Raw genomic sequence first — 17,244 nt, 5'->3', positions numbered from 1 at the left:
ATAACCCAGGAGTGACAATTTATATAAAAACATAAGAACATAAGAAATTTATAAACGAGAGGAGAAATATTTCTGGAGAAATATTTTGGCATACAGCATTCATTGTTTGATCTTGTGTCAATTGACATAATTTGTTTATTTTATGTGTTTTTTTAAATCTATTTTAGAAAGGGTCTTGATAGTAATTTAGCAAAATTATATGTTTCAGTGGGGCGGCATGGCAGTGCAGTGGTTAGCACTGTTGCCTCACACCTCTGAGACCCGGGTCTCCGCCTGGGTTACATGTGTGTGGAGTTTGTATGTTCTCCCCATGTCGTCGTGGGAATGCATGTGAGAGTGAATGGTGTGTGAGTGTGCCCTGCGATGGACTGGCCCCCCATCCTGGGTTGTTCCCTGCCTTGTGCCCATTGCTTCCGGGATAGGCTCCAGACCCCCCGCAACCCAGTAGGATAAGCGGTTTGGAAAATGGATGGATGGATGGATGGATGGATGGATGGATATATTTCAGTTTTGACTGTTTTACTAGCAGTTTTAGGGTCAGTATATACTTATGTGCAAAATGGCCTCTGAAAATTTAATGTTGTGAGATTGTGAGTTGTCCATGATTTTTGAAGCATTTAGTTATTGACTGCATTTTGTATGAAAGCAAAGCAAAATGCTTAACAGTTTAGCCCACATAAGCTAATGTTGTGGTGACTGTATGAAAAATTTTGAGAAAGCAACTTCAGTATTGCAATATCTGTCTTAGCAATTGAAAAAAACTGTAAAATTCACACTGCCTTTACAAACTGATTGGTGTGAAGAGCAGTGACAGACAGTCCAGACTGATGGGCCATTGACAGTATGCAAAGGTGTGGTGACTCCAAAGTCACTTCAAAGTTGTAACAATTTAGTAATCAAACCTCATACAGTTCTTTGAATGTCTCATTCACCTTTGTGTAGCCAGCCCCTATGTCTGTAAGCTTCAGAGCTAAAAAGTCTTGGCTAGAAAGAGAGTTTATAATGTGATTTTTTACAATTTGTCAGCACCACTGAAAAAAGGTTTTGAAATGTTTAAAGTAGATTTTAACAAAATTGAATAAACACATTCAAAATTATCTCAGATTATTGGTGCTGAGTTTGTGCTGAATAAAATCATTTGTAGCACTTTGGGATAAATGTTGTTTACACAAGTGTAATATTTAACAGAGGATAAGATAATATGTAAGAGAGGATGGGAATCATAAGGGAGAAATGATACATTTAGCATTATAATGCAGTAAATGAACTGTAGCTCTTGAATGTGTTCAGTGCGTCTCCAGACTCCAGCTCTGCAGTGTTTCCTGCTTATGGGTTAAAGGGAGTCTTTTCTCACAGTGGTGGGTCCATTACATGGGGACTCGACAAAGCAGACATACTGGAATACACACCAGGCAGTAATAATCCACGTTACTACCAAGGTTATGAAACCAAAAAGCAGTTTGACAGTGCAGACATGTCACTGCTTATCAAGAACATACTGTAGAATCGACAGACATTCATACTCCCGCCATAGCTGAAAAACTTTCTTTGTTTGTTTTACATGTGAGAAACATAGATTAATGTACCCCCTAGGTGTTCCTATGTGCAAAAAAACATGATATCTAGGTTACGTCTGTAGGTCAACAAAATATTAGTTGAATAATCAGGGAGGAAGACTCTGTCACCATACACAGAGCACGGGGGTAGGGGTGCATGCCATGCAATAGATGCACTTTTAAAATTTTTTGGCCTGCGCTTCAAACAGCCAGAGTCCAGTGTTGCAGGAAAACTGGAAACCCTGGGTCCTTGCCTTTCTGTAAATGTTAATTTGACATCCCCTACCTTTGTTACAGAACAAGTACATCCCTAAACGGAAATGGTATAATGTCAGTGTGACGTCTGACACACTGCAAAAATTGTTTAGGGATGGTTTGAGGACATGAGAGAGGTATTTAAGTAGCCTTTGTATCTACGGAATGTGATGTGCTGGACAAACAAGTCCAGCTGTTTTGGTGGCACAAGATGGGTGTTTCCAACATGAGGCAGGTGGCACCTCAGGGTGGCTCGGTTTGGGTTTTTGCTTTTTTATTTTGTGTATTTGTGTTCTGTACCTCAGGACCATTAATGTTTGTTTTACTGCGTTTTCTTTTTGCGTTTGTGTTTTACACTTCAGAGCTGGCAGTTTTTGTTTTTTCCATCCATCCATCCATCTTCCAAACCGCTTATCCTACTGGGTCGCGGGGGGTCCGGAGCCAATCCCAGAAGCAATGGGCGCGAGGCAGGGAACAACCCAGGACGGGGAGCCAGCCCATCGCAGGGCACATTCACACACCAGTCACTCACACATGCACACCTATGGGCAATTTATCAACTCCAATTAGCCTCAGCATGTTTTTGGACTGTGGGGGGAAACCGGAGTACCCGGAGGAAACCCCACGACGACATGGGGAGAACATGCAAACTCCACACACATGTAACCCAGGCGGAGACTCGAACCCGGGTCCCAGAGGTGTGAGGCAACAGTGCTAACCACTGCACCACCATGCCACCCCCAGCATATTTTAATATTCTTCTAAAAGCACTTCCCCTAGTGATTGGTAGAATGATGCAATGAAACTGAATTTTATTTGCACAAGTACAAGTAGCCTGGAATGCTTCTTTTTTGCATATCCCATCTTGGTCTTTTAATTTAAAAAGTGAACAGCCATATTTAAATTTAAAGAGTGACTGGCTATGCAGTGGCCCGGGAAACAGGAGGCAACATTAGGATGCAACCAAAGGACACCAGGGAATCACTGAACAGGATGAGCAGCGGCCAAACAGGGAAACGACAGACAAGAGCAGGACGGATCCTGACATTTATTGCTGAGCTGCATTTTAACAATTTGCTGTATTTATTCCTCTGAACAGCAGGACAAATTACACTGTGGAAATACAACCAGTCACTGTGTCACAGATTTAATACGATCAAGTATTTGTCCTGTAGTTCATGATATTTGACTGCTCATGCGGCATTCAAGGATTCTCCTAAAAACACTCCATCTAGTGGTCAGTAAGAAGAATATCTGTAAATTATGCAATTAAATGATGCTTTTTATTTGCAGAAGTACAGGTACATCAGAATGCTTCTTTTTGCATATCTTACAGTATCTTGGTCTCCTTTTGCATATATGCAGACATATATACTGTACAGGAGGGAGCAAAGCTTTGGGGTCAGATTTCAGGGCCACAGCATTTGGCGGGGGGGGGGCGGGGGGGTTGATTTTATTATTATATCTTCATGTCAGTCTATTCAAAGGAGAGTTTAACAGCAATCTTACTTTTAAGCAATCTGTGTATGAACATAAGAACATAAGAAATTTACAAACGAGAGGAGGCCATTCAGCCCATCAAGTTCGTTTGGGGGACGTTCATGTCCATGTGATTGTTTTATACACAGTGAAACCTGAGTCAGCATTTGTGTTTCCTCTTTCTATATGTGTCCCAAACACCCCACCTCCTGCGGATAAGATATTAACTCAAAGTGTGCGGGAAAACAAGAGGAAGTGAGACAAGGAAAAAGAAGTGGTAACATTGGTCAGTGTTTCTCAAACCGGTCCCTGTGCACCCCCTACTGTTTCACTGAGCCACTGAGCTGCAGTCTGTAACCCTGTCTTGGGGGGGGTCCTTATCTGTATTACACCCCTGTGAATCGTGTGGGCATATGGATATTTGGGGGGAGGGACAAGGTCAAGGGATGTGACCTCTGATCCTGTGTAATCAAATGACAGTTTGCTACTATAAGATCCGTTTGCTTGGTATGAGCAGGAGAGAGACCAGCACCATCGGTCCAACTCAGGTGTGCTTATGTATCTGACAGGAGAGCATGATGGGATCTGCAAAAATGAAAGAATTCCGCTGTACCTGAACTTGTATTCGTGCAAATGGCATAATAAAGCATCATTTCATTTCAAATTAAACCCCAAATGCCATCCTCCAATTCCCTGCATCCCATGGATCTTTCCTCCATCTCAAACATCTCAAATCTTTTACCACCAATGAATATCGAAATATATAAAATGGATGAAACCCTTCAAACTGACATTGCATTTAAGTGGCACCCAGCACACACTGCAATATTCGGTAAATTCCAGTGTGAAAAACTGCTTATAACTGGTCTGTCTGCAGCTGTGGCAACAAAATAAACAGAGAAGTTGCTGCTGATTGTGTTTCCTGTATCACAGATTTGAAAGAGTTAGTAACAAAAGTTCTGGCAAAAGGACGCCACATTTTTTCCATCCATTCAACAGTAATACATGAAACATGTACAATCCCCCTTTTCATCTGATCACATGAATATTCTACAGTACATATAGACTGTCTGCAAAGGCAGAATTATCACAAGCTTCAGCTAAAAAGTTCCAGACAGCTTTCATTCTGCAGTAAAGTCCATGTTATTTCTTCACCTGACTGTAAATACTCGTGTCATCACAGTGAGCTGGTGGGGGTCTTCCTGGGGGCAGCTCCTTTGGGTGTCCCACGGTGCTGTACACAGTGTTATCCTGGGGGGTATTTGGGGGATGTGCTGTGTTTGCAGTTGGTGGCACCATGTACTCAGTGTTTGCTCCATCCGGGCCCAGCTCCCCCTGCAGGTTAACATGCGTTATTACACTGCTAATGCAGGTGTGTTTGCATCACCATACAGCACTTTACAGGTTAACATGCATCACAGGGCACAAAGGCGTCATTTGGAATGCATGACGTAGAATTAATACAGGTATCATAATTTAGATCATTTTATCTCCATATCCGTAAACATGTGCAGTTTCATTAATGAATTACTAAATATTTATATGAAAATATTAAGTTACCTCTGAATTTCTTGTATGCCTGTTATGGTGGATTTTAAAACATATGAAACCAATGCAGAGGCAGACAATGCCAGGTACCACCAGCCAAATGTACCATGATGATGGAGACACAAACATGGCAGCAGTCATACCTGTAACAGACATTATGTTTACAGTCAGTTATACTGCCGACCATCACTGAACTCAGATAAACACACAATTCAAACTGAAACTAACCAATCCTGTATCCCCATCAGGTCAAAATCTGAATGGGACACCTTCTTGGTCAAAACAGAGCTTGTTCATGAAATTAATTGAAATTAGGACTGATAATTATATAGTTCTTAATATATGCAAATATTTGCACATGTGTTTTATAAAATGAGCATAGAAGGTTAGAAATTATATCACTTTTCTGTGTATAATAACACAACCATTGGAGTATCAGACAAGAGAGCTACTAACAGAGTAAATAATCATGGTGACCAAGGTGATCATGATCCAGTTAGGAGGCCACAGCAGCTTCAGACACCAGACAGTTTGAAATGCAAGTAGCAAGTAGTGATCAGTGTCCTAATATAAGTAATAATCAAATTCACCATCAAACACTCACATGCATCTCCCAGTGGTTCTGACTGGGTCTTGTTGCTGACCCGGTTACTGCCTGTGCAGATGATGTTTCCATTATAAACAGTGACAGTGATGTTCACATCCGGCCAGGACTGGGGCTCTGTCTGTGAGCACTGGGTTTGGTCACAGGTGTAATAGACCCAGCTGTCCCTCACAGAGCAGTTCACTGACACATTGCAGAATCCTTCAGCAGAGTCTAATGTCGAATTATTCATCTGTATAATGGGTTTGGCAACGGCTTCTGCAAAGTATAACCAATGAATGTTTCACTGTACAGGTTATGATCAGTTTCACAGCACAGCAGAGACACTAATAAACAGACTCAAATTCCCTGCTTACCTTGGACATGCAAATAGTACTTGGCTTTTTCAGAATCAGCCCCACTGGTTCCAGTTATTGCAGCAGTATAGGTGCCCTGGTTTGTCTCGTTGAGGTTCTTAATGAGCAGAGAGAAGTCTCTGCTGTCAAACTGCATCTTCTCTTTATAACCTGGGTAGTAATGTGTATTATTAGTATCCAGTGTGTGTTCCAGTATTGCTGTAGAGTTGAATCTCCATGTGATTCTTCTGATCTGTAGATGTTGAAGACTCTCCACTGTGAGATGAACAGACGCTCCCTTTAACCCATAAATGGGAGACACTGCAGGGCTGGAGTCTGGGGAAAGATGCAGTATATTTATAATATAATTTACCCCCAATTGATTAACCAATTACATATTGTATTTAATGCAAGAGCAGACATTTTAAATATCTAACACATATCAAGGGAGAAATATGAATAGGCCACATTGCTGGTAGTGCACTCTTCTTAATCTGCACCAAACGTTCCTTAGGGTATGACCTCAACTCTGTAAGTCATCTTACATTTGATTGGCCAAGTAACACTGTGCTGACACAGAATGAACTTCTCTATTTTAATGTTTTATTTGGGCTCATATTAGATGCAAATTATATGGTGTACATGCTGTGAATTAGTTTTACAGTATTTAATATATGAAGCTTAAATCAGTGGTTCTCAGTCCTGTTCCTGGAGGACCAGCTGCTACAATGTTTTCATTCCAACCCACACTCCTGTCAACCTGCTACAGTCATTATTAGCCTGTTACAGACCATGTGAGCCTAATTAAGGTAGGTATGGAACAGGATGGAGAACCATGAGCTTAAATAACCCAAAAAACACACATGCTTTGGTCCATGTTATCATCTAAAATACTACTATAGGTGCTACTTCTCTTAAAAGGCAAAAAAATCCAGGTTTCTGACTTTTCCTGTGGGCCTGATGCGGCTCATTGCTGCCCTCAGTGCTTTCAGAGCCTGACATGCAAGATTCTGTGTGGCCTGGCACAGGCTTCTGGCCCAATCCCCATGACTACAGAGCACCCTGTGCCCATGTACACTTTTGTAATCTAGTTCTGTGCTTTGGTCTGATGTTTGTTCAGCACCAGAAAGCTATCTTTCCATGGCATCATATCGGGGCATCCACCCACAAACAGAAACAAGGTTTCTTTGAACAAATAACTTAAACTTAAAGCTCAAATGTAAACACACACTGTTTCTTGTATATTACAGACCTTAAGTATTTTGACAGAGAGACAATTTTCAGTATTTTGGCTGTCAGCTTTACTTTAAACCCATGAACAGCTATGTTGGGTGATCTGTGTGAGATTTCTAACTTTAAAAATTCTGTTTTCTATACATAAAAATATTTGAACAATTATCTGCTTAGCTGTTCCTTGGCCAGATGTATGTTACTGCATCATCAATTAATACACAATTAAGCTGATAAACAGCCTAGTGTGGTATTTTCATTTCTGTTGTTTTTGTCACTAAAATATGACGACCTAATAGCTGTCAGTGTCAGTAAAGCAGGACATCATGAGGCTGAAGTCTGGAAAAATCAATCTGAGACACAGAGAAAACATCACGTGTGACAAAGCCTACATTATCAGGAACAACATTATACATAAATTATTATAATAAATACCAAACAATTTTGTAGACGTAGGAAGACAACTGCAGTGGATGACAGAAGAACACTTTCACTTGTTAAGCAAAAAAACCTTTAAAAAAATACAATTAATATACATATTATTGTCTGGTGTCATTTGAACAGTCTCAGTGCAACTGGTACTTTGGTACCATAGTATATGGTACAGTGTACCATAATAAAATATAATATAATAAGGTAAAAAGAAACATTCCAAACAGATGTCCATCAATAAGGAGGGGTCCACAAAGCAGGTGGGGGTACGATCTGAAGCCAGAACCCCAACATGCTCGGTCTCATGAGCCCCCCTAGAATCTGTAGCGTTTCCTGAGAAACCGCTCTGTAACCGAAGCTCCCACATGGTAAATACACCTGTAGCCGGATCTGTTTTGCAGGTGCTCTGTGTATCTTTTACTGTGGTATTTATCACTGTGTACTGTGTTGTATGTGTGTAAGGTCGCTCAGTAATGAAGTTGTCATTTAGGTTAGATGTAGCTTGATCTCTGTGTATTGGTTTTGAATTGTGATTGGTGCATGTTGTTTTTACCTAACAAATAAATTAGGTTTAGATTAATTCTTAGCTGTCTGAACTTTCTAAGTAAGTTGGTGGTGTTAAATTCATACACAGCATTCCTAGCTTGCTGCTTCATCGCTTAACTTCGCTAAACTGCCGGGGAGCGGCTGGTTAAATCTATCAGACATACTGCTGTTGACCCATCTCCTGAGCTACCTAATCAAACATGCTGATCATTGCCTTGCAGCCTCTGAGACAGGTTTGTTAGGTCCACTGACGTTAGACTGTCCCTGAGTAACCAAGAAGCCTTCGAGCTGAATCATCCAGATATCATCCAGATATCCCCGCTAACAAATTTTCATTCTAGGAATATTTACAGAACAATTAAAGTATGACAGCTATGATGAATTATACCATTTTCCAAGCCAGTTATCCTACTGGGTCATGGGGGGTCTGGAGCAATGGGCATGAGGCAGGGAACAACCCAGGATGGGGGGCCAGCCCATCGCAGGCACACTCACACACCATTCACTCACACATGCACTCCTACGGGCAATTTAGCAACTCCAATTAGCCTCAGCATGTTTTTTGACTGTGGAGGGAAACCTGAGTACCCGGAGGAAACCCCACGATGACATCCGGAGAACATGCAAACTCCACACACATGTGACCTAGGCAGAGCCTTGAACCCAGGTCCCAGAAGTGTGAGGCAACAGTGCTAACCACTGCACCACCATGCCGCCCCCAGTACTATATTATAAAACAATACTTTTCAACATTAATTTCAGTAGAAGGATGTTCAGGTAATCATATTATCATGCTAACGTTCCCACAACCTTTCTTAAAATATCCAGCCATCCATTTTCCAAACCGCTTATCCTACTGGGTCGCGGGGGGCCTTTGTTAAAATATAAAATGTGAAATCAAAAATAAAGGGTAAACCTGCGCTCACTAGAGTTCTTTTCTATTAATATTTTAGTAGGTGCAGCTACCAACCAAAACTGCTTAAATAGCTACCAGTGTCAGGCTGAGCACTCAAATAGCTAAACTGGATACAATAAGTAACAAACAAAATAGGGTCAGACTCGTATATTATTGCTCTCATCCTTTTGTGATAGGAGGCACTGAAATATACTGAGTAATAAAGACATGTTTAGTCTTCGTCTCCTTTCACCAACAGTCCCGAGAATATGAAGAGATTTACAAAATAATTTACATCATTAAACATCATTGTAAGCAATAGAGCATCATTGTATAATATTAATTCTTAATATAAAAACGGTTTAAAGAAGTTTAAATGTTATTTTAGATATCAGTATGCAATAGGTCTACAACGAGAAGTAAACTTTTGTATCGTACTTTTTCAGCAAATACGATGTTTCTGTGATCTATGCCATTGCCCATTTTTGGTGAAAAATACTAGTTAAATCTAGTTAAAGACAGAAATAATTCGGCTTACAGAGACATATTTATCATCACTGGTAAAGCGCATTTCTCTAAAGCAATAATGTACAGTATCATGGTCACAGGCCTGTTCCATTATTCTTAGAGAATCAGGCAGTTCTGCAGCTTCACTTCCATATTTATCAACTTTACTGCCATCATCCTAAATCAAACATCATTATTCCTATTATTGCAATTATATATTCATTTTAGGCAAGTTCTGTCTGACAAAGTTTCACTTCTGCTACAAATCCTCGACATCACTTCTGAAAAAACATACCTGTCTCCACAGTGAGAGTGACCCAGGCTACAAAAAATGTTATCACACTGCATGTGATCATCTTAAGCATTGAGACACATGTAGCTCTGCGATAGTTTCAGCAAAATCACTGAAGCACTGAAGTCTCTTCCTGTTAAACGACACGGTGGTTCCCGTTCATGTGACTCAAATACTGGGCTGCGTGAGTCAGAGCGAAAGAGTAAAAGTGGGGTGATGTTCCACTAATGTTTGGTGCTACAGAACAGATGCTACAGAACTATTTACACCCACACAAGCAGGTTCAGTAATAATTTATTTTTCAAAGCCATCTCACACCTGAAATCAAGAAAGGAGGACACATCTCACATAACAAGTGCAATTATGAACCATTTCACTCTTTCTTGAATGATTTAGCTAACTTAATATATTTGTTAAGAAGTAAAATCTGTTTACTCAAGTTGCAGTACGTCTGCTGTCTTATGTTGTTATAACTATGCAGTACTGTACTAGTACAGTTTGTCACCACTAAGGGGCGCTGGTGCAACTATCAGAGATATTTTATTATTATTATTATTATTATTATTATTATTATTATTATTATTATTATTATTGTGTGCTGATCTAATAAAAGGAAAAGAAGAAGAATTCTTTAACTCCATCCTTTTTTCCTTCGAGTTTATCGCTGTTGATGCTTCAATTACTCAACAATATTGTTTATTTTGTACTTCTGATAGCATTGACTCAGGTAGTCATTAATGTAATCTTTTTTAGAACTATAACTTTTGGATCTGGACTCTTGAAATATTTCCTTTTGAAACTGAAATGATATTCAACCAAGAACAGAATGAAATGTTTCCTTTTTCCTGAGTTGTCTGTACTACAAAAAAACTCTACCCAGTGAAATTTCAGTGTACAAAAGTTTCCTTTCCCATAGTGCTGTGTACTGATAAAGAATCTAGTGAATAATGTGCAGTGTCACACTGTCATGGTTCTCTGTTCGGAAGTTCTGCACCTCCAATCCACAAACAAACAAAACACTGTTTGACTAGCGAAGCTAAAGTTTCTGCAACCTGTAAAGGGAGCATGAATGCTCAATGCAGTGAAGTGATACAGTGATACAGTTGTCAAATAAGTACAGAAACTTAATAAAAGTCATTATATTGCAAGCTTTGTTAACATCAAAATTAAAGTTTTCTTACCCTAAAAAAGCCGGAGTGTTTTTTTTTTGGATGGTCCTCTAGCGTGAAACCAGGCAACTTCACTCATTCTGATATCCTGGGCTGAAGGTCAAGCCCTTATTATGGAGCCCGTGAAGGGACCTGTGCAAAAAGTTATAATGGATCTGCACAGCGTCCAGGGGAGGAACTTGGAGGCGCAGGTGTTTGGCGAGGTCTGCCGGCGGGTAGGGGATCGTGAAGACCCACATCACCGCCCTCCACCCTCAGAGCGACAGGCTGCTGGAGGGGTTTCAGCACACATGCAGTGTGAGAGGGCTGTCAGGAAGCCTAGTGCAGTAAACACATGGCTCAGCAACCCACCCTTACAGCTACAGTATAATAGATAACAGCTAAGAAAAGCTTCTTGTTGCTGATCTTTGTTGTCCATCCATCCATCCATTTTCCAAACCGCTTATCCTACTGGGTCGCGGGGGGTCCGGAGCCTATCCCAGAAGCAATGGGCACGAGGCAGGGAACAACCCAGGATGGGGGGCCAGCCCATCGCAGGGCACACTCACACACCATGCACTCACACATGCACTCCTATGGGCAATTTAGCAACTCCAATTAGCCTCAGCATCTTTTTGGACTGTGGGGGGAAACCGGAGTATTTTTATTATTTTTATTTTAATTTTGTTTTTCTCTGTGTATTTTTCTGCAATGGAAATTAGGAATAAAACAGTCCTCCATGGGGGGGGGGAGTGGTGGAGGGATTTTTTAAAAAAAGAAGAAAGAGAAAAGAGAAGAAAGCTAAGACAGGTTAAAGGTGAGGAGGTGTAATTTTGTATAATGTCAGCAACCTGTTCACTGTATGTGCTTCTTTGGAATCATAGTGCGATTATTTATGACGAGCGAAAAAGGCTCCACACAGCTTCCAGAATAAGACTGAAGTGCATGAAGAAGAGAAGCTTAATCACGATGTTTTATTTGCCATTGGAATGGTAATACATTGAAATGCCTCTTTTTGCGTATCTCTATTCCTGCTTCTTCTTGAGACATATACAGGTGATAGTGAAGCACAGAGGGGCAAGGTCAAAGGATGAGCCCCTATACTCATGTAAACACTTGATAGTTAAAATCAGTTTGCTTGGTGTAAGTGAAAGAGAGGCCAGGACCAATGGTCCGAATCAGGCGTGTTTATGTTTGGCTTATATAACACAAGAGGCCAGATGCTCTGTATGTCATTGAGTTCATGCCAAATTAAACCCCAATTCCATCTTCCAGCTCTTTGCATCCCATGGATTTTATCACCCGCGTAGGATCACACACACAAATGTGCACAGGTGCACGCACACACATGCACACACGTCGGGTATACCTATCCTTATGGCGCTCGCTGATTCACTTCTATGGGAATAAATGCTAACGCTAACTATGATGACCTTAACTCCCACCCTGCCCTAACCATAACCATAAGTAACCAAGCGAAATACAAGAGTTTTTATTTTTAGTTTTTTCATAGCAGTCACTGATTTTTATAAAATAGAGTTTTCCCTTATGGGGACTAGGAAACCGGTCCCCATGAGGGAAAAAAATTGATTTTTATCACGTTATGGGGACATTGTGTCCCCATAAGGATAGGTATACCCGCTCGCACACACACACACTCAAGGAGATTCAGATTCCAAGACAAAGGAAGGCCAGCATTCCAACTTGTATGACTCAGATACCTAGGAGTAACAACCTGGGCCTTGATTTAAGATACGCCCTAGAGCAGGCTGGTGCCCCTAGTCTAAGGGGGGGGGTGTAGTTGATAAGGGTGTTTTAGGAATCCAACATGCTCCCCCCATCCTCACACATAGTACAGCTGTGGTCAGACGTTTACATTCACTCATTAGGGGCATGAATGTCATATTAATTTTGGGCTTTTAATGATTTATTTGTACTGTTATTTTTACAGGGTGGAAATATTATATAACATATATCTTCAGTTATTTTTAAAAACAAGAATTTGGCGCACAAGTTTGAATATATTATAGATTTTCTAAAATTCGTCCACATATTATATAAACAGGCTCAAATATATACATACATTCACCTAAATCATTCCTAACCTTGTACATCTAGACTCTTTTATAACCAGACAATATAGCAATCTATGAAATGGATGAAACACTTCAGACTGACATTGCATTGAATATGTTGGCCACCATATGCTGTTAAATACGGTAATCCCCAGAGTGACAAACTGCTTATTGGTCTGTATCTGCAAATGTGGCAATAAAATAAAAGAGGATGCAGCTGGTGGTTTGTTTTCTGTATGACAGCTTGAAAGATTGAAATATCAGTTTTTCCCAATTTACACCCAATCAGCAGTCATGTATGAAGAATGCAGGGCCCTCTTTGTCTAATTGTTTTAAGACCATGAATATTTTACAGGCGTTTAAGCACCAAATAGTAAAGTTTAATTCTACTTTACACTTGAAGAGAGACAGGAGGATATTGCATTAGTACATAACATAAGATAGTACATTAACGATGTTGAAAACAGAAAATAAATTTTATATAAATGACTCAAAAACTCAACAAAGACTGAACAGAGTCCTTAATAACCATTTAATGAATGTTGAAGAGCACAAAATACTCACACAGCTTAGTTTATAAACTCCTAGCCAGACAAACTCACTCCCTGACACACGAACACGCTGTTGGTGCGGATCAGTCCATTAGGACTCAGCTGCTGCTTCAAACCCTCAGCAGAGACCTTAACATGAACATTTGCAGTACAGACAGACCCACTACAAAGGAACTGGCATCACAAGCATGAGCTAAAAAGTTCCAGACAGCTTTCATTCTGCAGAAAAGTCCATGTTATTTTTTCACCTGACTGTAAATACTCGTGTCATCACAGTGAGCTGGTGGGGGTCTTCCTGGGGGCAGCTCCTTTGGGTGTCCCACGGTGCAGTACAGGGTGTTATCCTGGGAGGTATTTGGGGGATGTGCTCTGTTTGCAGTCATTGGTACCGTGTACTCAGTGTTTGTTCCATCCGGGTCCAGCTCCCCCTGCAGGTTAACATACGTTATTACACTGCTAATGCAGATGTGTTTGCATCACCATACAGCACTTTACAGGTTAACATGCATCACAGGGCACAAATGCGTCATTTGGAATGCATGACTTAGAATTAATAAAAATATGAAAATTTTGAACATTTTATGGTTATATATCCCTTCATCCATTTTCATGACTGCTTAATCCCCACTGGGGTCGCAGCCTATCCCAGGGACCCAACATTCACACAACTACAGTTTTCGACATGTCAATCAGCCTACCCTGCACACTTCTGAACTGTGGGAGGAAACCGGAGTCCCTGGTGAAAACCCACGTGAACACGGGGAGAGCGTGTGAACTCCACACAGAAAGGACGCGGGCCTGAACCCAGGACTTGCTGTGAGGCAGCAGTGCTAACCATTATGCTACCCCTGTTGGTACATGTTATGTTTAATTAATTAATTACTAAATATTTGCATGAATATTAAGTTACCTTTGAATTTCTCAAACAGAGAAAATAGATGAAACCAATGCAGAGGCAGAGGAAGACAATGCCAAGTATCAGCCAAATGTACCATGATGATGGAGACACAGACATGGCAGCAGTCTTCCTACCTGTAACAGACATTGTGTTCACAGTCAGTTATACTGCCGAATCTCAGTAAACTCAGATAAACACACATCTCAGACTGAAGCTAACAAATACCGTATCTCCACCAGCTCAAAATCTAAATGAGTTCGACACGTTCTTGGTCAAAACAGAGCTTATTAATGAAATAAAAATTTGAAATCAGGACTCATATTACATAGCACTTTATAATAATATATGCAAATATTTGCACATATATTTTATAAAATAAGCATATAACTTGTATAGGATTTATCATTGGATGTATCCTAATATGATGCCCTGAATGACGAGGGAGGCCCAGAATCTGCTGAAGGACAGGAATACTGCTTTCAGGTGCGGAAATGGAGCCCTTTACAGTGCAGACAGAGCCAACATGAAGAGAGGCATCCGGAGGCCAAGGCAGCTAACAGAAGGAGGATAGAGGAACATCTGAGGAGCAACAAGACCAGGCAGGTGTGGCAGGGTGTCCAGCACATCACCAGCTACAAATCCAGCAACTCCACGGCCGCTAAGGGAGATGCTTCTCTGGCAGAGGAGCTGAATATCTTCTTTTCCTGCTTTGGTGACACCAACAGCAGCTCCACTGCTGCCGCCCAGCTACCACAGCAACACACTCACGGTGGAAGAGTGGGAGGTGAGGCGGCTGATGAGGAAGGTGAACCCGAGGAAGGCTGCAGGACCTGATGGTGTGGCTGGGCGGGTGCTGAAGGATTGTGTGTATCAACAGGCTGGAGTCCTTACTAGGATCTTCAATCAGTCCCTGTCCCTGGTCACTGTCCCATTTTGCTTTAAGTCTTCCATCAGTGTTCCGCTGTCAGAAAAATCCATCCTGAACAGTCTGAATGATTTCTGCCCGGTGGCACATCAGTCATCATGAAGTGCTTTGAGAAACTGGTGTGGAGTCATATCATCACCTGCCTGCCAGCAGACTTGCACCCATTCCAATTTGCTTACAAGGCAAAGAGATCCACAGAGGATGCTGTGGCCACAACCCTTCATGCTGCCCGGACCCATCTGGGGCAGCAGGGGAGCTACACCAGACTGCTTTTCGTGGATTTCAGCTCGGGGTGTAACAACATCATCCCACAATGACTGGTGTCCAAACTGGCAGACTTGGGACTTCCATCACTCTCCTGCAGTTGGATACTGGACTTTCTGTCGGTTCGCTCCCAGAGGGTCAGACTGGGTTCCAACACCTCTACACCAGGTTTGCTGCAGGGCTGTGTGCTCAGCCCGCTCCTCTACACCCTCTACACACATGACTGTGTCCCCACACACCTTAAGAACAAGATCATTAAGTTTGCAGATGATACGTCGGTGATCATCTCTGGTAAGGAGAGTGAGCTGGCATTCAGGGACGAGGCTGAGCGGCTGTCAGGGTGATGCAGAGTCAACAACCTGCTCCTTAACACCACAAAAACAAAGGAGCTGGTTACTGATTTCAGGAAAAATAAAACGGACATCCAGCCACTCAACATCGCCTGGGCTTTTGTGGAGAGGGTCCCGGTGTTCAGGTTCCTGAGTATTGAGTTGAAGGATGACCTGACCTGGAGTGCAAACACTAAGGAGCTGCTGAAGAAGGAACAACAGACTGTATTTACAGAGAATCCTCAGAAATAACTGTCTCCCAAACATCTGCTCCTTGCCTTTTACCACTTTTCCATCGAGAGCGTACTTACGTACGGACTCTGCGTGTGGTACGGCAGCTGTATTTCCTCAGACATGAAAGCTCTCCACAGGGTAATCAGGGCAGCGGATTAAACAACTGACTGCCCTCTCCCCACCCTGGAACAAATCTACACCTCCTGATGCTGGAAAGAAGCTATTTCACAGGATTCATCACATCCTGGTCAATGTCTCTTTCAGCTTTTCCATCAGGCAAGAAATACAGAGCCATAAAAACCAGGACAAATCGCCTGAAAACAGTTTTTATCCCAAAGCAATCATGGCTTTAAATGCAAAACATAACGGTTAATTTCTTATTTTTCATAAATGCAGTCGGTATATTCAGTACTATCTGTATAGACGATGCAGTATTCTGTGTAATTCAGTGCAATATTCAGTGCAATTTCTTTATCTTTAATATTTATTGCGCTTTTTATTCCTCACATTGAGTCGAGTTGCATTTTCAATTTCGTTGTCCAAGTTACAATAACAATAAAGATTATCTTTTTCTTTACTTGAAATTAGAAATGATATCACTTTTTCTGTGTATATTAACACAACCATTGGAGTATCAGACAGGAGAGCTACTAACAGAGTAAATAATCATGGTGACCAAGGTGATCATGATCTAGTTAGGAGGCCACAGCAGCTTCAGACACCAGACAGTTTGAAATGCAAGTAGCAAGTAGTGATCAGTGTCCTAATATAAGTAATAATCAAATTCACCATCATACACTCACATGCATCTCCCAGGGGTTCTGACTGGGTCTCCTTGCTGACCCAGTTACTGCCTGTGCAGATGATTTTTCCATTATAAACAGTGACAGTGATGTTCACATCCGGCCAGGACTGGGGCTCTGTCTGTGAGCACTGGGTTTGGTCACAGGTGTAATAGACCCAGCTGTCCCTCACAGAGCAGTTCACTGACACATTGCAGAATCCTTCAGGAGAGTCTAATGTCGAATTATTCATCTGTATAATGGGTTTGGCAACGGCTTCTGCAAAGTATAACCAATGAATGTTTCACTATACAGGTTATGATCAGTTTCACAGCACAGCAGAGACACTAATAAACAGA

The 17,244-nt window shown here is 41.4% G+C and overlaps 1 protein-coding gene across 4 annotated transcripts in view; it reads right to left on the bottom strand.

Moving 5' to 3' along the window:
- LOC125704845 (SLAM family member 9-like) overlaps positions 1-17,244 on the bottom strand; it is a 32,291-nt gene that overhangs the window by 11,561 nt on the left and 3,486 nt on the right. Inside the window, exons 1-5 of one of the 4 annotated variants that reach the window (XM_048970975.1) lie at positions 9,683-9,842; positions 5,799-6,113; positions 5,443-5,700; positions 4,851-4,981; positions 2,841-4,625 (exon numbers count right to left, since the gene is read on the bottom strand). The exons of 1 other annotated variant lie outside the window; for it this stretch is intronic. In XM_048970975.1, the coding sequence (XP_048826932.1) occupies positions 4,434-4,625; positions 4,851-4,981; positions 5,443-5,700; positions 5,799-6,113; positions 9,683-9,752 (966 nt within the window). In that variant the 5' untranslated portion in view covers positions 9,753-9,842 and the 3' untranslated portion in view covers positions 2,841-4,433. Of the gene's footprint in view, positions 1-2,840; positions 4,626-4,850; positions 4,982-5,442; positions 5,701-5,798; positions 6,114-9,682; positions 9,887-13,420; positions 13,882-14,363; positions 14,486-16,906; positions 17,165-17,244 lie in introns of those variants that run through there. 2 more of the 4 variants (XM_048970978.1, XM_048970974.1) reach the window with 2 other exon arrangements.

This window comes from Brienomyrus brachyistius, chromosome 12, assembly GCF_023856365.1.
Source record: "Brienomyrus brachyistius isolate T26 chromosome 12, BBRACH_0.4, whole genome shotgun sequence".
Taxonomy (NCBI): Eukaryota; Metazoa; Chordata; class Actinopteri; order Osteoglossiformes; family Mormyridae; genus Brienomyrus; species Brienomyrus brachyistius.
This window is presented reverse-complemented; position numbering and strand designations above follow the sequence as displayed.